Here is a 27,830-nt window from a genome sequence, read left to right as displayed (position 1 = left end):
ACACAATGAAACATTGGGGAGCAGTTCTTTCGCAAGTTCTTTGCATAGAAAAACAGAACTCTGTGCCAAAGCCCCAAGGATGTGTTTTTTGCGACGAGGACTGGTGGGTTTACATCTGCTCTGCACTGGTAGAAATGACTGTTGCAGTCACAGGGCACTGGAGAAGGTGTCCAGCAGCAAGACTACTAATTATTATTAAAAAAAAAAAAAGTCTCATTTTTAATTATTATGAAAAAATGTTTCAACTTGCCTTTATGACCTATGCAGGAACTGGCAGTTACTATAATATTTTTTTTCTGCCTTAGGGATTCAAAAAACTTGCTTTCATTGTACTGTGGGGTTTTTTTTTCCCAAACTGGATAGCAGCATTTGTGAATTTTATGTATGTGCAGCTTTTATGTACGTGTCCCTCAGCTCTTCTTACAAAAGAGCATAATTAAACATTCTGATTTGCACTGCTCTTTGTCATACACCGGTTAAGTCTGGGGGGGTTGCCTTTCTTGAATTAATGGTGTGTCATTTTTAGTTGTGTATGTAACATGAAAACAAGACAGTACTGAATGGAAATTTGCTATTGATACTGTTTAATGCTATAGCTTTCTTAAGGCTTCAAATATAAATAAAAGTCAGTTATCTGTTACATATTATCTTTTTTGTCCCATCACTAGAAAACACAGGATACTGAGGTGTCCCCAGTTTCCTGAGAAGTGCTGATTATCTTCAAATCATACTGATTAAAATAGGAATTTCCCTTTGATTCCAGTAGAATTTATCAGTGGCTGGCATCTCTGTGAAGCAGGAACATTTTTTTCAATCTTCTTATGACATACAGAAAGTTAGCATTGAACTGCAATGCTCAGGCTATACCCAAGGCTTCAACTGACACCTAACAAAAGCCTAACTGATATTGTTTCTTCCCTAGAGTTTTTTGGGAAGCAGCTGACTGAAGTCAGCACACAGGATGAAGAGAGGAAAGTGGGCTGAGATGAAGTCAAGCTGTGAGCAAGGGAATGAATGGCTAGAAAAGCCCACAGTCTTTCAGATTTTCCTTGATTATTATGTCTGTGACTGCATCAAATACAAATTTTACATTCTGGGTGTCCGTGGCACATGTCAGGTGAGAATATATCTCTTTATCTTCTTTCCTTATGTTCAAGTCTAGGAATTGTTTCTTGATGTAATTTCCAGCATCTTCAAATGTATTTAGTCCTAGTGGAGAGAACAGTAAATGAAAGAGAAGACACATTTCAACAATTTTTTTTTTCTTTCCTTCCTTCCTTCCTTCCTTCCTTCCTTCCTTCCTTCCTTCCTTCCTTCCTTCCTTCCTTCCTTCCTTCCTTCCTTCCTTCCTTCCTTCCTTCCTTCCTTCCTTCCTTCCTTCCTTCCTTCCTTTTGTTTCTAAAGGGAATTAACTTCATGCATTAGGTATGGAAATTTTGTATCTAAACTGCTCACCTAAATTTAAATTTCAATGCCTAACCAGAAGTCCTCATTTCTGAAATTATATGATCCTGACTAAGTCAGTGTGAAACAGTTAAGGACCTTAGAGACAGAGCAGAAAGTGAGAAAAAACAGAAGAAAAAAGGAGGGAGCATAAATTCAAAAGGAATCAGGTAGATAGCAGACAAAATTGGTAGGAAGTACAAAAATGCAGAGATAAAGAAGTTAAGAAGGAAAAAGGGAAAAATACCGATGCTTATATATTAGGTCATAATTTCTTCATACAGCTTCTCTGTCTATCGGTAGTACTTTAGAACAACAGCAGGTGTGAACACTGGTACTGCGGGCTCACTGTGTGCCTGGAGCAGGCAGGGACTCCCGAGGCAGGCTGCTGCTGAGGGCCTGTGCTGGCTCCCGACCTCTCTGAGGCTTCAGGCAGTGTACAGTGGCATAGCTTCACTGACTCTAGCACATACCGTTTGATTATCCCAGTGAAGCACTGAGCAATTTTGGGTTGCTGTGCTGATGTGTCCTGAGAAAGGGAGTGAAGGAGCTGGTTTTCAGGAAGTGCACAGAACGTGTCTTCTAATAATAATACTGCTTTAAGTATGCTTCATTCTGGACACTCCTATCCCAAATACATTAGGTTAATAATAAAGTACCATCAGATTTTGTTTTTTCTCTCTGACATAGCCTCATATATTCTCTTACATCAGCTGGGAACAGCTGCTGGTTTTTATTTCCAGTAGACACTACTGTGACATACAACAAGAGGCAGTCTTCCTTTATGGAATGGATTTTCAAGGTAGGGACAAAAAACTTTGATTCAGTTATGGTGTGTGTGAGTGATAAGCCACTGACTTGTACTGAAATATTGGTTGGGTTCATCCGAAATAAGCATCTCCAGAGAGAGATGATCCCACCCCAGGAGAAGCATCAGGAGTAGGTGAAACATTGGATTCTGGCCATATCTATCTCATATCATTCTTTTGAGAGAAAGGCTAGATGCTCAGAAAACATGCTTAGTATTTAAATAGTTATATATAGGTGATCTGAACCAGTCTCAGTCTTCGATGTATGGCCTACACTAATCATCTGAATCTATTTTCTTCTGAAAATCCCAAACTTACCATTATACTCAGGAAAGCAGATATTCAGATGAACTTTTGTTATTTTCTCTTGAAAGAGGTCTTTTTTGTTTAGAAACAGCACAATGGAAGTGGCTGCAAAGCACTTGTGGTTGCAGATGCTGTTGAACAGCTGAAGGCTTTCATGCATTCTGTTCTGTTGAGATGCAAAAGGTAAACATGAGAGACTGGCAAATCCCATCCCCATATGTCATTTTTACTGTAATGTTCTTTACTGGCAAGAACCAATACAGCACAATAGCCTTTAAATGGTTATCAGGGAACAGGAATAGTTATGATATGCCATCAGAGAGTACATTAAAACTTAGCAGCAAAAAGGGTTATTTGTCTCTTCTGACTCACCACTTCTTTATCTTCCACCAGAACCATGTCATAGGCACTGAGTGCAGCACAGAATATGATGCAAGTAACTCCCTCGAAGCAATGAATCCACTTTTTTCTCTCTGATCGCTGTCCACCCACATCAAACATCCTTTGCAGAAAAAATAACATATGTACAATGTAAAGTACTAACTAATAAGGACGTAGTCATGCTGTTAATGTGCCCAGTGCAACTGGAGATGAACGACAATCAAATATCTGGCTTTTCCAAATATTGGTCTGTTTCTATCCCAACAGGGCAAGGAGTACTCTAGTATTTATGGCTTTGTATTGGGCATGAAATGAAACGTAAAGGCTTAAATACCTGCATATAGGAAATACATCCAGTGCTTTCAGGTGGGATTCCATGTTGAGGAAGTGGGGCTCTGCATCAGAGCTCAGTGCAGGACTAAGCCATGCCGGCGAGGATTTATTCAGGACAGAGTTCATACATGAAGCATTGACAAAAGACCCTCAAATCCACAGTCATTTGTTACTTCATAATTTTGCTTGTAGCAAACTGACACATTGGTCAATAAGGCATATGACTGGAAGCTGGTCATGGGTTGACCCCCGGCTATGTTTAGTTGGCTGGTATAGATCTATAGTTAGCAATCTATTCATTGCCCTGGCACGATCACTTAGCTAGCAGTATAACCTGCAGCATGTATTTGTGCGTAAGGGTCTCTGCCCTTCCAGTCTCATTAGTTGCTGCTTAAACAGTAATTCATGGGGAGCAGGACTCCCTTCATTTCTAGAAAGGAAAATGTAGGGCTGTCCTCCTCTGCATTAATTTCCTTCAGTCTTTGCCTGAAATTGCTACGTTTGGGGAGAGTCATATGAACTTTTTATGGAGTCTTTATATGGGGTCCAAAGCCAACTGAGCATACCTATCTGGGACCTAGTTAGGGCCCAACTGACATGGAGCTGTTGTCAAAGCTCCCATTGTGCTGCTTTGCACTACCTTTCAAAATTCCTACATATATTTGGAATTCTTCAATGATAAGGGATGGGCTTTCTTTTCACTGCTTTTCTGACATAAAAGGTGCCAAAATTTAACATTTTTCAAGTGCGTTAGAAAAGAGAAAAAACATGTTAAAAATCAAATTTATGCTACCCTTAATTTTTCTGTTTCCTTGTGTGCATGATGACTTTTCTGTGTGCTGCCTGTTGTTAAAACTGTAAAACCTAATCCCCTGTTGCATTATCCCTTCAAGAAAATGCATTAGATCTTACTCTCTGGTTGTCTATCCTGCGATATCTGAAAATTAAACACAACTCAATTTTTATAGCAATGAAAATATTGGGATTCAGTATGAAAAAATCGTGTCAGTAATAAAAAGAGCAAGAATAAGTTGTTACTGAAACACCATTTTTTGCAGTATATTGATCCTCCATTTTCTTCACCATCAGCAATACAGCTGATGGAAACAAAGGTTATAGTTTATCATTTTTCATCCTGCTTAGAAGAAAACCTTAGAAACCCTTCCCAGTGCTCATGTGAACTGTTTCTGCAGCTGAGGAGTAATCAGAGATTTATATATTTTTTTTTTCTAGTACATTTCATCTCTTTGTCTGATAATTGAGTGTCTATAATTTGAATTATTAGGAAATCAGGAAGCTGTTGTGGAGCAAGATTTTGATAACAGTAATGGCATTCTTCCAAGCATATCTTCACCGAGTTCAGTATGCCTGCTGAAGAATGAGGTCAGTAAGAATAAAGCATCTTGACTTTTGGCTGTGATTAGTGCCCCAAAGTCACCTGCCATTACGTGTCTTCCTTGATTTGTGTTATGTAACTCTGAAATCAAGCTTATGCGGGGGGGAACCTTCAAAATTTGGTCTGCAGTAAAGTTTTGTAAGCATACATAATCATATGAAACTGTATTTGCTTCCTGCAAGCTTTTAGCATATAGCCCTGTGAATATTCTTGAGAAGTCAGTTAAAATAGGACAAGATCAAGGCTAGAGGCAATGCTTTTGGGCAGTTTTTGTTGTACTAACCTTAGTTTGCTTAGCACTTCTCATGTCAGCTCAAAACTTAACGTGCACATGTAAAACTGAAGTTCCTCTGTGAGTAGTAGAAAATGTATTTCTGAGGTGATGTTTTTCTTTTACTAAGACAGTCAACGTTAGTCTTGAAAGCTCTATATTTTCCCAGTACTGCTCTTGGAAAACTTAGCTACAGATACAGGACTAGCTGTGTATTCATTTGTCCTAACGGTACATATAGTGAGACCTGAAGACTAAAATAAAGCTTGCCTGATTTCAGTTCAACTCTTCCTAGCACATCAATGGAAATGACAGCAGGAGAGGACTTAGGAAGATCAGACCTTCTTTTAAAAAATATTTATATTCTGAGCTCTGGAAATCAAAGTCAACATTAGTGAAATAAATTGAAGAGCACAAGAAAGCTAAATTCTGCTAAACCAGCAAAGTAACGTCTAAGGAGATAGCAAATAACAAGAGATGTTGTCTGTGCAGCTGTAATTCAGTTCCTTGGAGCAGTACTGGATTTAGAGTTTTACTGCATGGATACAAAATGTTTTCTGCCTCATTCACTTCAGAAGAGGGACGAGTGTTTACTGAATAAAGCATCTGTTAATGTTTTCTTTTTATCCATGTATGGCTTGTGACCCCAAGCTTTGTTTAAGTACATCAACCAAAACTCACTCTGAATGTGGAAGTGTTATTCCTCTCTTTATAGATGTTTCTATGGTACTTATCAAACTAAGTGCAGACTCATCAGGATCCCCCAGCTGTTTTCCATTGCTCTGGCAATGCAAGGTAGCAGTAACTAGCTGGTTAAGATGGATTTATAGCTGCTCTGCATCCCTACAGCAGCTCAAAGCCCTCAGACTATTTTGCAGTGATTTTACCTCATATTACTGAAGTGCTTAAAACCACCAATGAATTTACTCAAACAACGCTGCTGTGATGCATAGCAGAGAGGCCAAACACAATGGGGTTTTGTGTTTGTGGTGGCATTAGGAGCCTTCCTCTTGTTAACAGACATTCGGGTGACTTAATTCTCAGCTGTGCTGCATTTCAGTTGGACCTAGACGCTAGTTCTGGTATTCCAATATCAGGACTAGTAGCATTCATGTCAAAGAGGGTTTCCACTCTGATGATTTCTTTCTCCATCCTGATTTTATTTCTTACCTAAACTTTGATTGTAACTGAAGGTGCTCAGACTTTGAGTGTACAAAGTGGAAACAATCAGAGAAAAAGAAGATGATGTCTATGACATTGTACCATAGCGTTTGTAGGTAAGTAAGTGCTGAATTTTCACAAGTGATCAGTGTATTAATAGGTGATAACAATTTATTTATAGGGCATCTACTTCAGAATGTTATTTTCTAGATGTAATCTCCATTGTGTCAAAGCATCTGTGTGGTAGCATAGACATAGATGGTTTTGGGGACGTTTAATTGCCACGAGGAGAAAAAACCAAGCCCAATTAAAAATGTAAAAGTTATAAACCTGGTACTTTACATATCTATCTCTACAGAGTTTCTTGTCTAGACTACATCCCTTAGTATGCATCCCAGCCTTTAAATTAAGAATTAAATGAAATTCAGTCCATAGAGAAAAGCATTATAGAACACTGAAACTACCATAATTCATTCAAATACATTTTCATACGGAATTAAACATTTTTAATTGGTTCACCAAGCATAACAAAATCTTCGGTATCTGAAAATGTCAATTATTTTCAGTCAAATTTCTCAGAGACATAATTTTCAAGATTTTTTTTCTAAACGTTTTGCTTTTCATCTTAAATGAGCATGAAGGCATGCATCCTAATGCTGAAATTTCCCATGGGACAGAAATTATTATTTTTTTGCCAACTGTAATGCATTCCAGTGTTAAGAGCAGTTATTTCCGTTCTCAAAAGAAGAGAGTGAAAGGTTGAGAGTGCATGCAAATTAGTAGTCATCAAATGTTTTGCATGCTGTTAAGGACATTTAGGTAGGCAAATTTCATAAACGTCACAAAATTATTCAAATGACAGGATACAAATAATGCTTTTTAGACACTTACCTATGTAAAAATGTCCTTTTAGAACCCGATATTCTGAGATCTGTTAATAACAGTCCATTATATGCTTAAAGTTGGAGTACTAGTACTAGAATATCTTGCTTTTTTGGCTGTTTTGAAATATTAAATGAGTGGATTCAAGGATATCACAATGGGATTACCAATATTATAATAGGTCAGTACCTTTGAAAGGAAAAACTCAGGAAAGATAAACCCACAGAGAACTGTCAAATATGTTTTTTGTACCTGAAGTTCAAATCCTTGAAAGAGAACTGAGTCTCGATAATCCCAGTTGTTTTCACTCGAGAGTGCAAAACATCTTGCTCAGTAGGCACATAGTCTGGCATTGCTAACCTGTCCAAATCATTGAGGTAACTAAGGAGAGTAAAAAGAAATGGCATTTGGTGAATTCAAAAGATGAAATGAACATTACATAATCACTTGACATTGAGCAGCTTTTAAATAGTTTATGTAAATAACGCATTTAAATACAATACTATTGGTTTTTATACAACCTAGATCCACGATCCAGAGCCTTTCTTTTTTTCTTTTCTTTTCTCTTTTTTTTTTTTTTTTTTCCCCTTTTATATAGAAGTGCGAATTTCAGTTCAGGAAAATCCTTGTTTTCCTCAGGGATGTTAAAAAAACGCCTTGTGAGAAAGGGGTTTTTGTCCATTTGCTTTCTGCAAGTGGGAGTTGCTACCGCAGGGGCAGAACCACAAGCAGCTTTCACAAGCAGATTGAACAGAAGCTATCACAGCCCATCAGACCTGTTGTAACAGTATTTTCCTTCCTTAGTGAAAGGGAGAGTGTAATATTTTGGAGGAATTCAGATTTAGGGGCTGCTTTCCCTGCAGTTTACAAGAGGAAGGTACATGATGATTTAAAAAAATTTTATAATCAAACCCAGAAGCTTCAATGAAGCTGAGGACCCCCTAGGTTAGTATTCTCACACACCCCTGGAAAAGAGTGGATTTTCTGGTTTTATGTCTGCCATACAGAGATAAAGTCTGCATGAAGTGAGAATCCAAACCAGAGCTTTGAAGCTTGTTCTTGTCCTACCACCACCTGTCTCTTCCAGGGCCATGCAGCTTCCTCGAAATGGCTGGACAGAGTCTATGAATCCTACTGGCTGGTCTAGGACTCTTTGTAAAGAGCTCATGAATTGACAAAAGGAAAATAAGAGGTGAGGTTTGGGTAGCTTCCTACATGTTAACTACTAATATTCAAATGAAGAACAAAGCCAAAAGCAAGAAACCTCATACAATAGTTGAAGCATTTTTTAAGCTTTCGGTGTCCCAGTTGGCACCTTTCCATTTGTAGCCTTTTGTTTCTGACAAACAAAACTCAGTCTCTCAAATGTTTATTAGGCTTCATGCCTTTTTTTTTTTCTTCTTCTGTAACACAAAGTCTGGCCAGCATGAAGTTCTGCTGTTCGGTTTAACCAGACAACTACAAAAACAAGCCTCACTGCTCATCATCTTTCTCTGCAATATTTAACACATCTGTAACAAATAAAATAAAATAAAATAAATTCAAAAAAGCTAGAATCTTCTATATGGAGATTTGTAAGTAATGCTTGGCAATGGGATTTTTGTAGTTTAAGTTGAGTAGACAGAATCCACTCAGCAAGCAGAGCTGAAGCTGATCTGAGTAATTCAATGTTTGCTCATTATTTGGGTCCAGGAAATGATCTGTTTAAAAAAAATAAAAAAATCAATATAGCTCTGGTTCTCTGAGTAGGGCCTGAGGCAAACTCATCTCAGCTCACCTTTGTGGAAGGCAGAAACAAAAAACATTTTGCAGTTTATAAAGCATGTAAGCATTAAAATATACACGTGTCCATAAAAATTAATTATAAAGATCCGATAGCTCTTAGTCACAAATACCTAAATTTAATTCAACATAGTCAATTGCAGTTGCATAAAGAATTAGACCAAGTTAATTATCTACTTAATGGAGCAAGAGAGGCATCTTAAGATTCTTCTTAGAGCTGTGAGCAGCTCCAGGGGAACAATCTGCAGGCCGGCTCCCCGCTGGCCAAAGAGAAGGGCAAAGTAGTAAGTTAGTCTAAATGCCTGATCTTTCCTTGGCTTGAATTAGGTGCCACGAATCCTATCCTGAGAGGGAAATGACTGAGCAAGCAAGAAGCACCATGTACTACTGGTAGGTATACAATAACATTTAAGGTCACGATTTATAATCCTGATTTTGCCCCTTCCTTACCCATCGCTCCATCTTAAAACAGGATTAATTCCAGGTGAGTCTAAGGAAGAAATTCCAGCCAAATTTGGCATATTTTCTGTTATTTTTTCTGTTATTCAGAAGATCTTATTTTTTTCCATTAAAAAACACAGAGGAAAGGCAGTGATCAAACTGATCAAACTTCATTAGCGTGAATTAATAATGAAAAGACTCAGGGAAGATAACCTCAGAAAGTCAGAGTTTACACAGTATAAATCAGTACTATGTGTAGGAGCTGATCCACAGGAGCTGAGAAGGAGGATTTTGGTGTCAAAAGAAATTGAAATGTAGCATTAGATGGTTGATTGACTCTGGCTGGTTTTGAACTGATCATTAGAAGCCCAGCAACAAGGGCAAAAATTAAGTTGATTTTAATGGTTCAAAGCCAAAGGTTAGATTTTCAGAAGCATCAGATACTGAAAGATGAAGACAGAGGATTAGCAGGATTTTTGGTAACATTCAAGCAGATGAAAAACATATCACTGTTGGTTTTAATGTAACTCTAACAATAAATTATTGGCTCCTTTACAGTCTATACTCGCTCCCTTAAATACTGAAACATATTGCAGGCTAAAACATGACACAACCCATAACACTGAGAGGGAATTACTTTAGACTATCTTCTTTTTAGGCAACAAAACCTAATCTGCCAGGCATTGTGTACACACTAGAATGTTAGCTGGTAGACAGGTAATTAATTTTTTTTTCTGCATTAGTTTTTTGTTTGTTTGGTTGGTTGGTTGTAGGTTTTTTAAATTTCAAGAAGTGTTTGTCATTTTAATTATGATGGCTGACTTGCTATGGGCTTTTAGAGCTGGGAACTGCAGTGTGACCTGTCAGAAAAGATATGTGAGGAAACAAAAGATTGCTCTATACTATTGCTATAGAAATACAAGGCTGTCATAAAATACTGCCAAATGAGTCACAAATCAACACAGGCAATATTTTCTTTCTTTAGGTGTCTTGCAGAAAGGTCTTCATTCTTATTTTAAAGATACAAAGAGATGAAGAATTTTTAATATCCCTTCTACTGTCTACAGTGAGTGAGCTATTGCTGCCTTCAGTTTGCCTGGCTCCAATCGTGCCTTTCTGTGGGGAGTAGAAGGGACACCTCGTGAGGTTTCCCTCTGCAGGTGCCCTCAGCCTGTAGGAGGAGCTGCAGGAGCAGAGATCTCCAGTTGGAGATCTTGGAAGATATCGATCTCAGCTGGAACAGCCCTCTGCCCCAGGTCTAGAGTCAGACTTATGCACTCTAGGAAAACTCCGACCCAGGTCACATCTCCCTTGTCAGTCTTGTGTGAGATTGGGAAGAAAAAAGCAGAGCATAACCGCTGTAGCCAGCCAGAACAGCTGTAGCAACAATAAAACCAAGGACTCCTGACAAGTCTAAGCTTACTCACTCCATCTAAGCTAGGACATGTGCTCCAGCTGAATGATGACCCTTCGTGGACCTGAGCAGCCCTAGTCCCCTACTTATCTGCTTCCCATCTCCCAGGCCACAGAAAGGGAACTGGGGCCATCAGGTTGAGGCGTCTGCAGCACCACTGGCCAAAATCAGCTGGATGCTGAGATGGTAATGGCCCAGGGAACACCCGTCTGTGCAGTCACGTTAGCTGAGGAAAGTGTTTATAGTTTTCTCCAAAGTTATGTTTAGCAGCTTGAAATGTATACATTCAAAGTAAAACCTAAGCTGTTTCAATGCACTTTTTCCCTCATTTTGTCAATCTTAGAATTACCTAGAGAGAGACTTTTTTTTTTTTTATAATTTAAACAAACTCACAGAAACAAGTTGTTCCTTCTTTTCACTTGTTTCCTTCAGTTAAACATTTCTAATATATTATAAATATTACCAAACCCCCTCATTCTTTTTCAGGTTAATAAGCGATCATTTTCATAGGCTGTTCTGCACGCAGGGAAGGGTTATTGTCACAAGCCTTCCTATGCTGTCCGTTACAGTAATAGCCAGCTGTTCAGCACCTGCAGCTGGTGTCACCTACTAGGCTGCCGAGTCATTGAGCTGGTACTCCGCTGCCCTTGCGAAGCAGGCCTGGATCCCGCCATCGCTCCACAGTTGTTTGATGAGTTCAACCAATTCAGAAGACATCTCACCATCCTCCAGAGTTGTTGCCATCGCACACAGTTTTGTTTCATCTTCCTACAGAGAGATTTCAGTAAATATTATGCAAACACACTGTGCCCCTGCACCTCCTTGAAGACATGCTTGGTTTACAATGAGTTGCAGGGGCAAAAATTTCTCATTTTCATGGATTTTTCCAGGGGCCTGTGCTTGCCTGTGCATATATGCATCCTTTTACAAGCTCACTTCCCTTTAGTTAGTGCCAAGGTTAGACTTAAATTGTGATACACAGAGTTTTCCTCTTTTTATTGTTTTGTTTTGTTCATACAAGGGCTCAGTGTCATCTTACAATAGGTGTTCACAAAAGGTCCAACTTGGAAAGAAAGCTTTTATTGTAAGTGGGGTATCAAAATCTAAATTATAAAGGTTATTTAAAGCTTAAACATATCATATCATATCAAAGCAGAAATATATAGCTAAATATATTTGTTAATATATGTGGAAGAAAAAATTTCTAGCTTTAGGCCACAGTGAGAAGTGTGACAAAGTGAATATAACTAGTGAATGCATTTCCTATATGTTTGTTTTTTTTTTTTTTTTATTTGGGGAAGAAGAAATCTGTAACTGAATTAAATCCCAAATATTTTAAATGTATTAGTCTGCAATATCTTCCTTTTGCAGTCAATCCCAAAAGACTTCAAGTGATCTATTACATTAAAAATATTTATTTTCGTTGGTTAACATCTTAGGAATGTACTGTAAATAAAAAGCATGATTAAAATAGGGTCATTTGATACACTGTCACAGCAGTGGATAATTATAGAATATAATTCCTTCCTCGCCGTATAAGTAGACAACTGAAGTGATGTGCAGTCAATAGTTGCAAAAGTAGAAATGGATTCTGACAGACACTGTTTTGGCAGGGAGTATGTTGTATTCAAAAATAGAAAACATCTTCACAATAATTTGTAACATTTATTTTAGGAATGCACTATATCTTTATGTTTCAACAGAAATTGCAGTTTATGGAAGTTTTATAAAAGTGGGAGACTGATCAAAAATAAAACACTGTAGGTTTTCTGAAATATTGCAGAAATTGAGTTAGCATGGAGAAAAAGGAGAAAAGGTGGAAATCACCACTAGAGAATGGCCTTCATTTGAAAGAGGAAGGAGGCCAGCCATACAATTGTGGTTTTACATGAAACAGCACCATCTCCGTTTACATGCCTGATGCACTTGCTCAGTGCAAGGATCAGCAGAACCGAGTCCTGCGTTCTGGCGTGTGCCCCTCATCTGTCTCCCAGGCTGCTCTCCAGGGCGCACACTTGTTCAGCTTCCAGATAAGAGTGGGAATATTCTCTCCTTCAACATATCACATATCATTTAATGATTGCAGCTATCCTGCTACGTTGTTCGATTTGAAGAACAAGAAGCCTTGAGCTCAGAACCTCCAGGTGTACGGTAAATGTTCATTGATTATTACGCCAAAGGTAGCGACTGTGGATTTTGATGCTTGTGTAATAAAGGAAGATAGCGGCAGGCTGAGTTTACCGTAACCCTGATTTATATAATGTTTTGTTTCTCTCTGGCATTTAGAGAGACTTAGATGATTTTCAAATTAAAAATAGATTGTCATGGCTCTTTAGGAAGAAAAAAATACCTCTCTCCCCAGAACAGATGTTCAAAATTATGTGCTGAGGCACTTTCAGGAGATACTTGCAGGCAGTCCTGGAACATAGATAAACCCGTTGGTTTTGGGCCCAAGATAAGCCCAGTCTTTGGGCTAGATGACTTTAAGCAGCTAAACGTGGACCAGAACACAGCAAGACCAAAGTCCAGATGAAGCTTATATCAAAACAACTCAAGCTTATAAATAGCTTAGGATTACAGAAAATGAAAGCTAAGTTTGTTTTTGGAAGAAAGGGCAATATTTAGTGGCGATACAAATAAATGTGATGAAAATTTCTGTTTTCTTTAAAACTCACATCCAGGTTGCTCTTATGTGGTTCTGGGGGAAAAGAAGGCAGGCACCGCGAATATTTTATGCAGGTGTATTCAGCGGTATTCCTGGAGGCCTATTCTGCCAATGACAGTGAGAGTGGGCTTACTCTGCTATAAATGATAAACTTACAAAAGCTATATATGCTGCATTTGGTTATATATAATGCTAAGAAATTAACTGGGCTATTTAAGAAAAAATTTTTAATTCTCAGTTTGCCAGGCTGTGAAATGCCTTGAAAGTAATGTCTATGAAATGGGCATAGATGATAAATGATGGCTGAACATGTGTAAACCTCTTGGGAAGTTTGGCAGGGCTGAGAAAAGAGGCTGAAGTACCGTGGCACAGGCAGAACACATCTCAGTGGCAGATGGCAAACAGAGTCTGGACCACGCAGTATGTAGTAGAGGCCGAGCCGGGACCCGTGGCTTCGTGCTGCAGGGTTCAGCTGTCTTAGGCCACGTAGACCGGTAGATGGGTCCTTATGCCATACATGTGTCTATCACAATGACACAATTGCCAAGGCACAGCACATTCACATGGGCCTATTTTCTGTGTGCTGCTTTTGCGCACCATTTGGTTTGTTTGAATGACTTGCATTCATGGACCCTTAAAAGAATACAGGAACAAAACTTTTAGTTTCTATTTTGTCAAATGACCTTATGAGCTTTAGTAACCTCTGAAGCATTTGTTATCATTTTTTAGGTCAAAGTACCACATATCATTCTAATGAAATGTAGACTTCTGGAACAAGAAAAGCTCTCAGATAAGCACATGTAATTTCCTCTAAGATAAATCTCTAGGCAATAGGCAGAATTTGCTGAAACTGAAAACAGCTGATATTCTGACAGGCCTTTGAGAAATTCTTTGCAAGGTCTGAGTTACAGGCAAATAGACTAAATTAGTGCACTGAGAAGAAAAGTATGTGGTTTTCCTTTACTTCTGTCCCTGAAAATTCAGAAGATAGCAGGTCTTCTTAGTGTGGCTGTTCCTCTATGCACTTGTGCATGGAGTTGCTAGCCGTGTCAGGAATGACGGAGTCCACTTCTCTGCGGTGCCAACGTGCCCCTGCTGCTTCCGTACAAAAGGGGGGTCTCTGCTCCAGGAACGATGCCAAACTGAAATGTTCCCAACATGTCTAGATGACCCTTCCTTACGTGACTGAACCCCAAAGTTTGTTCATGAAAGGGAAATACTTACTAATTTTCCCAATAGCAATAAATAAATGACTAAGCAGCTAAGAAAAGGTTCTCTTTTTTTTTTTCTTTCTTATGTCTTTGCAAGTTGACCATTTCTTTTGTAACAAGCAAAATGGCAGTTTATGCAGAGGTTAGACCTCAGACATCAGTCTCAGTCTTGAGAAAATAAAAATAAGATAGGACACCTTGTCTCATACAACTCAAGCAGTACTTAGTTTTCACTGTCATAAAGCAAATACTGAACCCTTTTTGTTCCACTAGTCTCTACTATTACATTACAAAAAATGTATTCTAATGCTTATTTCAAGAGAAAGAGCGTCATACTCACAATTCTAGCAGGGTTTTCGTAACTGATTCCTAACCTAGTCATTGCTTTCACAATAGACAGGATAGACTGTACTGCGTTACTGTAAATGATAGATCTGAACTCCATGCGTTCCTGGTAGGTGAAACCATCTTTATGGATGATCCTGGTGCAAAAATAGAAAACAAAAAGGTTATGGCATGCATTAAAAGAAAAGAATTTAATGAAAAGTTGGATCAGATGTTTTGTGGTCAGCGTGAGAAAGAACTGAAGCCATCTGGCCCTTGGAAAGGCATTTATCAATGGTTGATCTGCCTATTCTGCTGGAACAGGTAAACAGCAGTTTCTGCAGCTATGTTAGGTTAAAATTATGAGGCTAGGTTTTCACTTCCCAGATTCAGTGAATAGCTTTTTTGCCTTGTGGGTCAATATAAGATAATGTATGAATCCAGGGCCATTCCTATGGATACAGGGTATGCTGCACAGCTGCATTCAGATCCCGAATCTTTTACTATTGGAATCAACAATATTAGTCATGGGCTGTCACATTGCTTGTTTAATCATTCTCATTTTTATCCAGAATCTTACCTACAGTAGAAAAACTTTAGCAAAAAAATATTTCTACACTGTGAGGTACTTCCTCAAGAAAAAATAATATTTCTTTGTACATCAGTTACAATTTCTAGTGTTACTGTTGTTATCTACAGGCTTTGGGGACATATATTACTCCAAGGATTTGGCCTGTATTCTAGAGGACAAAGAAATTTAGCAGTCAAATTCAATTAATCTAATTCTGACAGAGGGATTATAATTTCATAATCGTCCTTGACTGGAGAATGGCATGGGGTTAAAGTTCTCCATGATCAGTGTGCAGATTATGTTATGATTCAGAGACATATTTCTCCATGAGTTGTGAAGAAGGATGAAAACCACCTGTTTTGGTGTAGCATACTCTCCATGAACAGACACCAAACTGCTTTGGCTGCTGCTGGAACCAAGGGTCTATTCTTCCTCACCTCAGTTGTTCAGAGATGAAGGCCAGGTTATTAAATAAATAATTTCTGGGGTTTGTGGTTTGTTTTTTTCCCCTGTTTCTTGCCAGAGATACAGTCTGGACAAAGCTATACGAGCAGAAAGGGCTGATGTGAAAGGGTCTGTGAAAGGTTAACCCAGAGTGAGTAGAGGTGTGTGTCTTGGGGAGACTTTCCCTTCAAGGGGAGAAGTCAGCCCTGTCAGAAAATAATTCCTCACACGCACACAAAACCCAGATCACATTTGAATGTATCTTAACATCTCTCTCACTTATGGATATCAGAGAATTCAAAAGTTGCATTCTTTTGTCTGTAGGAATAGCATCTGTAGGAAAAAAAGGTTCTCTAAATGTTTCCCCAGTCACTTCTAGAACTCTGTTTTGAAGCTTTCAATTTTTTGCATGCTGTTTTCAGTGTGAAGTCAAGCTAATCTTCAAGATCCAAAGGAATCCTGTTGAACTTGGGAGAAGGAAAAAGAAGAGCTGTGTTATGCAGTTTGTATACCAGTGAACTTTTTTTTTCCATCCTCTGAAATATCCATGTATTCCTGTGTCAACATAGTGATTTGAATGGAATAATAGGAATTGTTCAGAGGGGAGGCTTAACCACTTGGTGGAGTCTAATGTAGCTCCACAATAGTGCACTGGATACTCTGGATTGCTGCTTGGGGATGGCCCAAACAACGTCCTGCGTGTGAAGCACCATGGAGCTCAGAGCTCCCTACTGATGTAGGTGGCCTCCTTTAATGAGTTGGGTCACCTTTAACAGGAAGTAATTTCAGCTGCCATCAATGTTGAACCTCGCACTGGTACTTAAGCATATTCTTCTTACTCTTACCCTTACTACCTGTGAAAGCAGCAGCTTTTCTGTAAATAACAGAATAGAATATATAGAAACCTAAACCCAAAGAAGACCAATGAAGCTGGTGAAGGGTCTGGAGCACAAGTGTTATGAGGAGTGGCTGAGGGAACTGGGGTTGTTTAGCCTGGAGAAAAGGAGGCTGAGGGGAGACCTGATCGCTCTCTACAACTCCTGAAAGGAGGTTGTAGCCAGGTGGGGGTTGGTCTCTTCTCCCAAGTAACAAGCGATAGGACAAGTGGAAATGGCCTCAAGTTGTGCCAGGGGAGGTTTATATTGGATGTTAGTAAAAATTTCTTCACTGAAAGGGTTGTCAATCACTGGAACAGGCTGCCCAGGGAAGTGGTGGAGTCACCATCCCCGGAGGTATTTAAAAGATGTGTAGAAGTGGTGCTTAGGGACATGGTTTAGTGGTGGGCTTGGCAGTGCTAGGTTAATGGTTGGACTTGATGATCTTGGAGGTCTTTTCCAATCAAAAGAATTATATGATTTTATTGTTCTGTAAGTACATGAACTTGGTTTAACTACTTTGTCTGTCTCACAGTGGTGACCATAACAGGATTTCTGGGTTTTTTGGGTGTTTTGTCTGTGACTGCAAAAATCTTTGATGAGACAGAAGGAAAGATCCTAACACAGTCCACAAATGGCTGTATTGTATTTTCATGCTTTCACTTTGAAGAACAAAGGAAGGAAGAAAATGTAAGATTCTGAAATAAAACTAGATTCTGTAATTACAGAAAGAAAACTTGGTTTTGCTTGAGGCTTTTCAAGGTTTTTTTGTTTGATTGATTGTTTTGTTGCTGGGTTTTTTTTTTTTAAATAATATATTTATGTCTTCTGGCTGAAGGTGTGTTAGCCAGCCTGTTAAATCACTAGTGAATTTTGATGCTTTTATTAAAGATCTGTCATTCTTAAGGAAGGATTGTAAAACAGGCTGACATCTTGTATGGCCAGAAGGAACATTTTAGCGAATGGAAAATTTTGTTCCCTGATCCTCCTTTAAAAAATAAACAACCTTTAAAAAATAAATGCAAGATGCTGAAGGCATGAGGTGTTAGTCTACTGGTCATAATATCTAAATTATGTTTCTGTTGGAGGAAAAAAGTTAGTCTCCTATGTATTTGGTGTTTCTAAGGGATTTTTTCATTTGTTTGGTTTTTTCACAAAAGGAGGGTTTCTCACCAGACAGGTGGAGTTGATTCAGTCTCGACAGGCATAATGAGTTACCAGATATTTTGTTTCCTACTTTTCATTCACTGAATTATTTGTAGTAGGTTTGTACTGCTAACTTAGAGCATAGCACAGAAATACTCAACTTGGCTTTAAAAAAGTTAGATTACACATTGGAAATTATCTAGTCAGAAGCACAGAGCTCTATAGAAACTTTTTTTTTTTCTCTTTCCTTTTTTGTTATCGCTCATAACCATCATAGCCTTTTTAAGGCCTTGCAGCATATCTATATTTTGAGCATCAGAAGATATTGTTGAAAGCTTAGCGGAAGGATTTAACTTTGATTGAAATCTTCAGTCTGGAAAGAATGAGGTTTATGAATTAGAAAATTATATTAACAGGAGTAAAATCATCCTGGTTTTGGTGGAAAATTGTATTTTTGGCAAAATTATTTCTTTTGTAAGCAGCTATCAGTCTTCTCTAGAAAATGTGCTTCACTGAAAAAATTAATAACTGATACTTTTTTTTTACTTAAAAAATTCCCTTAAAAAAAGTCCTTGGTTGTGATAGAAAGATGGCATTTTATATGAAAAATGATAATTTTCATGAACAGTTTTCCTGTAAAATAATTCATATTTGTGATCAGGCTGTCAACTAATAAATGCACAGGTTATTTAAAGATACCTCTCAGCTTTGCAGCTTTCTGCCCCCTCCTTGATGCAGTTAAGGGTTATCAGCCACCTTAAAGTGCTCGGGTCAGAGGAACATCTTTACTCTGCTCCTACTTGGGGAACCTTTGAGCACAAATTTCAATGGTTTGCTCAGTAGGGAGGGTCTCCTGATTGGAACTCAAAACAGAAATAAAATTATCTGCCCTTTAACTGGAACAAAAAAGTTAGCAAAGTATTTGATAAATGTTCTGAATCTGTGTTATTACAAAATGAGCTGCTTAAATAGTAGAAAATTGCTCTTATGACATAATATTTTTTACTTAACTCTTTGAAGTGCTTTGGTGAAGGTACGAAACAGGAGAACTTAAATTCAGAATAATATTACTGCTTTCGTAAATCAGTCTGCTTGATTTTTACACGAGAGATTGGTACCTACAAAGTGGGGTCATGTGTAAACAGTTGCAATGCCTGTGTAATTTTTGTCTGTGTTTGGACAGGTCTAGGAAGCAGACCTGGACACTGTCTATGGACATAAGGCTAGATACAGCAACAATATTTTACCAGGTTACACAGTAAAGGAGGATTTTTGCTGCCAGTGTAAGTAAGATCTCTTGAACTCAAAACCAGATGCAAGATTAGTATTTTGGCTACCCTTAAAGGAACAACATGACCGAATTTAGTTTTAGCCTGTTTTACTATATGTAAAAATATTATGATAGTAAATTGTAAATGGACACACACACACACAAACAAATTTGACCTCCTTCTGAAGCCAAGGGAAATAAAACTATTGACTTCAATCTGTGTTGCACCATGTGCACTTTGAATAAACATCTACAAGTATTCTTGCAGTAGATTTATGGTGCGGTCACAAGATCTTCCTAGCCAGATATTCAGTCCAAATTTGAACAGAGATTTCTGCATGTGAGCTTGTACAGCCTGTTTTTTTCCCAGACTGATTATTGTATCAAAAATTTTTGGGGTGATATTTTCCTGACAAAAGCAGTTCTCATGATTGTCCCTACCCATGCTAGATGATGGGTAGCAGCTGCTCACTGCGTAGGCTGGTGGCAAAATGTTGTCACCTGGCCCGTGGGAGACCTGAGAACAATCTTTCTGACCTCTGGCAGGAGCTGGAATAACACTGTGGGGATGGAGAATGATCTACAGAGGCCAGTTTGGAGGGAAAAAAAAAAAAAAAAGACTTTGCACTATTATACAATGTGAATACTTCCGTATTTTCTCTTGCAATGCAGGAAATCAAATGAAATTAATAGAGACCAAATTAAAATTGAACAAACAGAGATGATTCACATCATATGTAATTAAACTGTGGAACTACTTGCCATAGAATATTGTGGATGTTATTAGTTTACATTGGTTAAAAAAAGATTCAGGAGAAACATAGGCATTAATTAACTGAGGGCTACTAAACACAGTGATTCCGTCTGTGGGTCAGGATGGTGCCCAAGTCGCCGATCATCAGATACTATTAGGGAATTGAGTGCAAGTATTACTGTGTGTTTGCTTACCAATCCAGCTGTGTGTCTTTAGTCACTTTGTGTTTTTCTTTATGTGGTTGAATGAGAACTTGATTTGAATAATGTTTCTTTGCATTTTATTCAAATAAGCATAAATATTGTAATAAGGCATTAGCTAGGTAGCTTATACTACAAATACCAAATTCAACAACGGATATGACTATTCACATACTTACTTCATTTGCTTCACAATAGTGCTCTTTCCCGACTCTCCAGCACCTGCAGAAGGGGAATGTTGAGAAGAAGTGATTGATAGATGAGTAAGTAGCAAGAATTAAAATTAACTCTCTGGAGCACAGAATTTTGTATCTGTGAAGAGACATACAGATGTTGTAGATCTCCATTGTACTAACTATAACCCTCCCTAGTGTCCATTCAGACTTAAAAAGAATGAAATCTTGGTGAAAGCATTAATTCTGAAAAGGAAAAGGACATTTGGAAAAAAGGAACATTGAGTCAATTAAGAGAAAAATACAGACTCTTTAATTAGCAAGGAAATAAAATATGGGTCATATTTTGATTTCATGTCTAGAAGATGGGCAGAAAAACATGAACAAACTACAGCTTCTGGCAGTGTCCCAGACATGTCTGTTCATGACATGGTTTGTATCTGCTCATGCGTAATGGTCATGCGTAATGATCATGCGTATCATGACCTTTCGTAAGCCAAACCAGCCAGTTCCATGCTCTTTAGCCAATCTCTTTGAGCAACTGGAAAAACGGAGCCTGGAGACTTACGTGCGCTCTTGCTCCTGATGCAGAGGCAGCACATGAGCAAATCTCTTGACACTGGTGTTTTGTCAGTTTATTTGCCCTGTGCTCTTCTGCTGTAAAGTATTGGAGGTGGGAAACCTGCAGAGCAATGCAACAGATCCAGCTTGGGAGCGATTCTGCGGAAATCCCCATAGCTGGCGGGGAGGTACGGGCATTTGCTTGCACAGCCAGTTGTGGAACTAGGGCATAGGTTTGGTCAGATTACGTACCATTAATTTGCCCTTGTCTCATGGAAAGTTTGTCTCATGCAAACCACCTTCTTTGGAAATCAGTGCGGGTGACTATCATCTGTCAGTGAGAGTGGTGAGGCTTGGCAAGAACTGCCAAACAAGAGCTGGATTTTGTAAGCACCTGAAGAGAGGATTTAACTTTGGCTGTGAATCCATGGGACAGGATTCATCACTGCTTTTCTCTTTGTACATTATCATTTACCTCACTGGACGGTGTCAAATACTTTTGTCAAAAGAGGAAATTTGGGGCATAGCTATTTTAACTGAGGGCTTCTCAGTGAATGGAACAAACTGATTACAGATTTTCCAAACAGATTTTGTAAAGCTAATAACATTTAAATGACAGGGATTAATTTACCCAAATGAATCACAACAGACAGCAAACCATATGCAAAGCATTTTCTAAAACCCATGATGTAAACGGCAGAAAGTGTGAGAGAAAAACGAGCCTATGCAAAACGGGCTGATGCTGCCATCTGCCACAGTTTGGAAAAAATGCAAATTTGCTGTAGATCATTTATTATCACTTCAATACCCTTCTGAAGAACTTTGTAAAGCCCTCTTGGCAAGGTGGTGTTTGCTACACTTTTTGTAAGGAAGAGAGCAGGCTGTGCTGAGAAGTCAGACATTCACCTCATAGAAAGATTCCAGGAAACATACTACAGAAATGAACCTCCCTTCCAGATCTGAAAAACAAAGTTAAAATAGTGTGGGAGGCATAACTTATATCTTTTGCGTGCATTTTTCTACCTCTGCTCATCTTTAATTTATGATCCAGCAATGCCTTTATCTAAACAACAGATGAATCTCAGACTTTGGCTTCACCCCGGAGTATCGTGTTAGTTGTAGCGGCATTTGCACCCCGGGAAATGGGTCAGAAACAATTTACTTTGCACCTGCTTCTTTTTTTTCCTTTCCCCTCCTGAGCAGCCTGCTCCTTTGGCCAGGGGCCCAGGTCAGGCAAGCAGGGACAAGGCTGCGTTTCCACCCACCGCAGTAGTCTGCTGCTCACAGAAAGAACAGCAGGAGTGCATCATGGTCGCCCTTACCTGACTGCACGGGGAGCTGAAGGTAGCTTCCCTTTAGGAGGCAGTGAAAAGGGCAATTATAATTGAGCCTAGATTTTCTGAGTACAAGAGGAATGCTTAGGCCAAACGTAGTCCTGTCCTGAAGCTTGGAAAGTTTAATTGGCTTTTGAAAAACTCCCTGCCTCTGTGAAGATTTATAGCTCAGCCTGATAGGGACCAGTGATAATATGCCATAGCCTGTATTTTGCATTTCACATATTTAGGATCTTCTAGCTTTTTCAAATTTACTTCTGATTTCTCTGTCTCTGTTTGGATGCCAGGTTTCCTTGAGATGGATAAAGACACAGAAAATAAAGGCACAGAAATCTTGGTCAATGCCTGAAACTCTGGCCTCACCCCTGGGAGCTGAAGATGTCCCCACTGCCAGTAAAGTTGATGGAAATTTGCTCCCACACTTCTTCCCGGAGATCAGGTTCACCATGCCCCGGGGCATGCCACATCCACCTTCAGCGTGGTGCTGTACACACAGTGCTCTGGCAGGCTGTAACCTGCCTCTGGTCTTGGTTTGAATATTGTGAACAGCACCCCATGTCCCAAGCCCATTATGTTTCTGGTCGTGCAGAGACTCGAGAAGAAGTGCCGTGCGGCGTGGCTGCAGGCACCCAGCTGCAAAGGAGCCATCCCCCAGCAGCCTGGCGTGAGTCGCTCTGCTGCTCCGGGACTGCCTGACCCCTTCCTGCAGGCCACCAAGGCACATAGAGCAGAAATGGAGAAATAACTGGAGGTGCTTGAAAGCTGGTGAGAATCTCTCAAATTCAAAGGAGAACGGAACCCAGGACCTCAGCTGTAACTTGACGTTACTGTTTTTCTAAGCAGAATTTGTTTGAATAGTTGTGGAAACTGGGGAGACTACAAGCGCCTTTCAATATTGGTATGTGCTGAGCTGTTGGAGAAGGTTCTTTTTATATACTAAGCTGCTTCTGTGTCTCAGAGCAAGAGCTATTATCTCTTTACAGTTATTACTTATGTGGAAGTAAAGGTTTGGTTTAGGAAAGTTTCCAGAAGTAAAGGTAAGAAAATTAAAAAACCTACTGCCTGAATATTTTGTTTGAAATTTGTCACAAAAGCCACTAACAATGACATAAACCAGCAAAAAGCAGGAAAAGAAACTCTTCAAATTAAAATCAGAAAAGTTTTCACACCTCTGCCTGAGCCTTGTCTGTGCTGCTCAGAGCTCTGGAAACTGTGAACTAGACTGGAAATCGTATCTTCCTTGTCCTCTTACCACACTCAACAAACTTTCTCCAGAGAGAAAGAAACTAGAGAAAAGATCTAAAATCTAACCCTCTTGAATAAGGTCCTTAAATGCTGCCCCTCCCTCAACCCTCAAAAAAAGAAAATCAGTGTATTCCAGTCAATAGGATTATTGGGCCATCTTTGTGCTCAAAGTCTTTTCTTCCAATGCCGGTGTTAATAACAGGAACTTAAGCCTGACTTCAGTACTATGGTAACTGAGCAGAGTTTGATTCATTTAACTGGTTTTAATGTCTGTACAATAAATTTCTACATTCAGGCTGCCTACCAGTGACCTTTTTTAGTCAGTGGAGAAAAATATTTGCTTCTAAAACTAAAAAAACCCAACCAAACAAACAAACAAAAAGAAAACTTCATTTATTTTTTTTTGTCACCCTAAAGTGGATATTTAAACTAAATTGGGTAAGTTGTGCCCTAAAAGTGAGTATTTCTCAGTAAAATGAGGTGAGGATAATCAGCTCAGATGAGGTGAGTTGTATCCCACCATTGAAAACTGTAGACAGTGAGGCCAGGGACTAATACTTTGAAAAGAAATGTTTAAAGTTTTAATGATTATTTAAACTGATGCTAAGTTCTTATTTCTGTGAAAAATCACTGTTTTGGCCACATTTTGCATGTGCGCTGTACTTTGCACACAAGGAAACTGCAAGCTGGCCTCCTACAAAGTATCTGATCTGCGTGTGATGTGGTAGGCGAGATATGGCCCTGATACAAAGGAAATAAAACTTTCACCTTGGAGTTTGTTTTATGAGTCTGGAACAATCTGGAGTTTTGGAAGTATAAATATGTAGATGCTAGTTTTGTGGATGGGGGGTGGGATGGCCTTGACAACATAGGAACATGTCGCACAGAGGACTTAACCCTCCTGGCTCAAGGACATCTTGTGAGGAATGTCAGAAAGTGGCATAATTTTCCCCCTCCTCCAGTTTATATGAGTATGTCATATAAACTGTAAGTTATCACGTCAACACAGATAATGTGTTTGCCCAGATCATGGAACTTAACGTAAACAAATATGGTATCTTTGGTTTCTGGTTATAATTTCATTTTTGTGAAGGGACCTACTGGAGGACCAGAGAGACCAGACTACCTATTAAATAATCCTCTCAGGAAATGGTCAGAAAATATATATATTTTTTAACATTTTAAGAGTAATAACATAATGATCATACTAAAAAAAATATGATATACATATCCTTTTTTTTTCCCTGAGTATTTTCTACCAATCTGCCTACTGCAAAAGAAACAATGGTGACATCTGATCCATAATAAAGAGGCAATGTATGGTCAGAATGAACAGAAACCTAGGACTAGGGGAGGACCAGGCTGGTTGGCTTGAATGGAGCTGCCCTTGATTTATGAAGTGCAAAATTTGAATCATTTCTGAGATCACCTCAGAGGTATGGAAAGATAACGGGTATAGATCTGAACACAGTAGATTTAATCCTCTCCTATCTGGCCATTGCACTGGTTGACTATGGAAGGGACTATATGGTGCCCCTTATACACATTGCTTCAGCTTCTATGATTCCAGGTGTTCAAGAGACACTTTCACTCTGGCTGTGCAATAGGCTCAAAACAGACTTATGTTTTATTCACCTCTTGCTTTTTTAAGAACAAAAAAAAAATCAAGCTGTTAAATGTATAATCTTTTTCTTTTCCCCAACGTTTTTTACCTTGGCTCCTTGTGATTTGTCATAACAGTTCCCAGAAGAAAAAATCTTCCAAAACATTACCCACTGACAAATTGAATCTTTATCATGTGTGACATGAATAAAGGAAGATATTATAGAAATATATGCTATAAAGAAGACTTCAGCAAAAGTATTTCAGATTCTGATGATCATCTTATCTCATGAAAATAGTAGTTGATGAAACTGAAATATCTTCAGATTTGAAATGAATGAACTAGAAGTCTTTTTCACATAGCTTACAATTAATCTCAAAGTCTTTTACTAAAGTTATCTTGAGAATGCAATATTAATAGTGTCAGAAAAAGACTGATTTTATACAGTGGGAAACATGAAAAACTGAAGTTCTTAATACTAAATACATACATGTGTTCTGGGAGGGGTAATTTAGTTTGTGTCCTAGTGTAAGACAGCCTCCAGTACTACTGCCAAGACATAAAGACTTGAAGATCAAAATATATCCTGAAACTACATATCTTATAAATTCCTCTTTATCCTATGAATTCCTCTTAAGGATTTTTTACGTCTTCCTCATATACCAGTGTTGTATAATATCGGAGATAGCATGCTGGAGTAGATAGATCCTGGTTTGAAGTCAATATACCAATTCTTTTTTGTAAGAGTGTATAGAAAGTATCGAAATTTTATGAAAGCTTAAATGAAAATATAATTTTTGTTTTTGACCAACTCAAACTTATCTCAGTAGGGGCAATATTTTGTATTAATGTGGCACAGAAAATCTTCATATTTTTTATTGGACTGAAAGGCTCTGTAAACCGCAATCTGAATACTGATGGACATAAAGTGTAAAACTGATGGTACATAGAGTGTATCAAACTGCTACTTTCCTATTATTATTTGAGAAACCTGCATGGTTGTGTTTTTCTCTTATTTCTTTATTAAGAATAGTTAGATTCTCAGCAGGTATAAATAGACTTTTTGCATAAGATACAAAACAATACAGTTAAGCCGATTTACAGATCGAAGAGATCTGGCTAAGTCTGAATAAATGTCAGTTTAAAAGCATTTGTAAGCATCGTGGTTACAATGGGGAAAAAATAGAAACATTTCAATGATCAAAGTTTTTCTATTAATTTGGTGAAACCAGTATAAACTGTCATAGCAGGCATCATACTGCTAGAAGAAAAATATTAAAATGGTGCCAGTGTTATTGTGCTCTTGGATATTTCTTGTAAGCTAAACAGTACCACGGAAAAAAAAGAGAGAAGACTAAAGCTATATCAAGAAAAAAATATTTTTTCTTTTGCCATTACACCCACTGGCTGTTAATAAATTGATCATAGTGTGGATTAGAAGTAGTAGTCTGTGAGAATATTCATCTGTATTCATCTCATTTCATTACCTTCCATTCCACTCTCCACAATATCATTTTTATACATTGAAAAAAGCCCTTCCAAGTGACTTTCTGCTTCTGTAAAAAAATGAAGTGCAACAGTTTGGAAAATAAACAATATCAATACCTTGTGACACCTGTGGATTTTCTGTGCAACCAGTTATCTCAATCCTGCAAATGAATGCGTATAGATCCATGAAAAAAAAAAAAAAAAGATAAGTCTGTGCTATATTCTGTGTAAGTAATTTCTCAAATCTTTTCAAAGTCAAGGGTTTATAATATTTAAAGCTGAATACATGCAGTGACAAGACCATTTTCAGCCTGTTCCTTGTGACTTAATTGGTTGCTTCATGAGCGTTGACAACTAGAAAACATTTTGTGTAGGTATTACAGGACTGTCTTCTTCAAATAAAATAGTGAGAGGTGGGAAGTTCACTGTACTGAAATGTAATTCCAGAGCAAAATAACCCCTCAATGGAAAAGCATTAGGAACAATTTTTATTCTATTTACCCAACAGTAGCAGTTTGACTGTCCTGGCTTCCTTCTCTGCATCTGCCTGGAGTTTCTTTTCCAGTTCTCTGGATCTCCTGGCCGACTCCTTGCTCTCAGAACTGGCTCCACTGCCCATCTTGAGATGTTAAAAATCCTCTGTTTGTCCAGGTGATTTGCTTCTTGTCAGACTAGTTCCTTTAATTCAGAAGGGCAACAGCCTGTGCTTCAAGAAAATTTAAAAATCCCATTCAAACGCTGTTCAGCCTTCAAATCAAACGGTCCCTTTTTCACCTGTCACGTGATCTGGAGATGCTATATAGGGACATAAAGACATACTGTTATGATGTCATAGAATTAAAGTGATCCATTCAGGAGCAAACTCAAGGTCCGGATACATCTCTGTTCTTTTTCAGACAGGTTCCAGCTTCACATGCTTCAAAGAAATGTGCAGAATATCTTGAAACAATAAAACTGGGAATAGCCTAGCTAAAGGAAAAATTTTTCAGCTTGTGACTCAGTGTTAGTGCCCTGAAGGAAAAAAAAAAAATCTTTACAGTGCAATAGTAATATAGAAGTATTTTATGCAATGTAGTAGCAATACTGTTTGGCATGTGTTGTCAACAGTATATTGAGAAAATATACTCTGCTGTAATATTGTGGTAGTGGGTAAGAGTAGAATTGCTGTCAGGACTACAAGATCCAAAATACTTTCTTTGTGGTCCTTCTCTTCAGATTAAGAATTTCAACAAAATAAATCTTATTACTGTGCAATACCATAATTGATTCTAATATTATACTTACTTTTTATAAAGTATTTCAAGCATATAAATCATACAAACATGAAAATGATATTAGAATTTTAAA

General features: G+C 38.4%; 1 protein-coding gene and 1 long non-coding RNA gene across 2 annotated transcripts in view; both read right to left on the bottom strand.

Annotated features, from left to right (window-relative positions):
- LOC142604867 (uncharacterized) overlaps window positions 1-27,830 on the bottom strand; it is a 293,244-nt gene that overhangs the window by 1,374 nt on the left and 264,040 nt on the right. The gene's annotated exons all lie outside the window — the stretch shown is intronic.
- Window positions 428-27,726, bottom strand: GNAT3 (G protein subunit alpha transducin 3). The gene is made up of 8 exons (XM_010312663.2): window positions 26,985-27,726; window positions 20,259-20,301; window positions 14,836-14,977; window positions 11,230-11,387; window positions 7,235-7,363; window positions 2,931-3,060; window positions 2,571-2,724; window positions 428-1,209 (listed from the first exon to the last, which is right to left on the bottom strand). Exons 1-8 carry the CDS (start codon window positions 27,100-27,102, stop codon window positions 1,019-1,021), a joined length of 1,065 nt encoding a protein of 354 aa, XP_010310965.2. The 5' UTR covers window positions 27,103-27,726; the 3' UTR covers window positions 428-1,018.

Source organism: Balearica regulorum, chromosome 1 (assembly GCF_011004875.1).
Source record: "Balearica regulorum gibbericeps isolate bBalReg1 chromosome 1, bBalReg1.pri, whole genome shotgun sequence".
Classification (NCBI taxonomy): Eukaryota; Metazoa; Chordata; class Aves; order Gruiformes; family Gruidae; genus Balearica; species Balearica regulorum.
This window is presented reverse-complemented; position numbering and strand designations above follow the sequence as displayed.

Coding starts and splice junctions, on each gene's coding strand:
- GNAT3 (XM_010312663.2), bottom strand. CDS start 27,102: ATGGGCAGTGGAGCCAGTTCTGAGAGCAAGGAGTCGGCCAGGAGATCC. Junction 14,978..20,258: donor ACTATTGTGAAGCAAATGAA/GTAAGTATGTGA, acceptor TTTTTGCACCAG/GATCATCCATAAAGATGGTT. Junction 11,388..14,835: donor ACGAAAACCCTGCTAGAATT/GTGAGTATGACG, acceptor ATCTCTCTGTAG/GAAGATGAAACAAAACTGTG.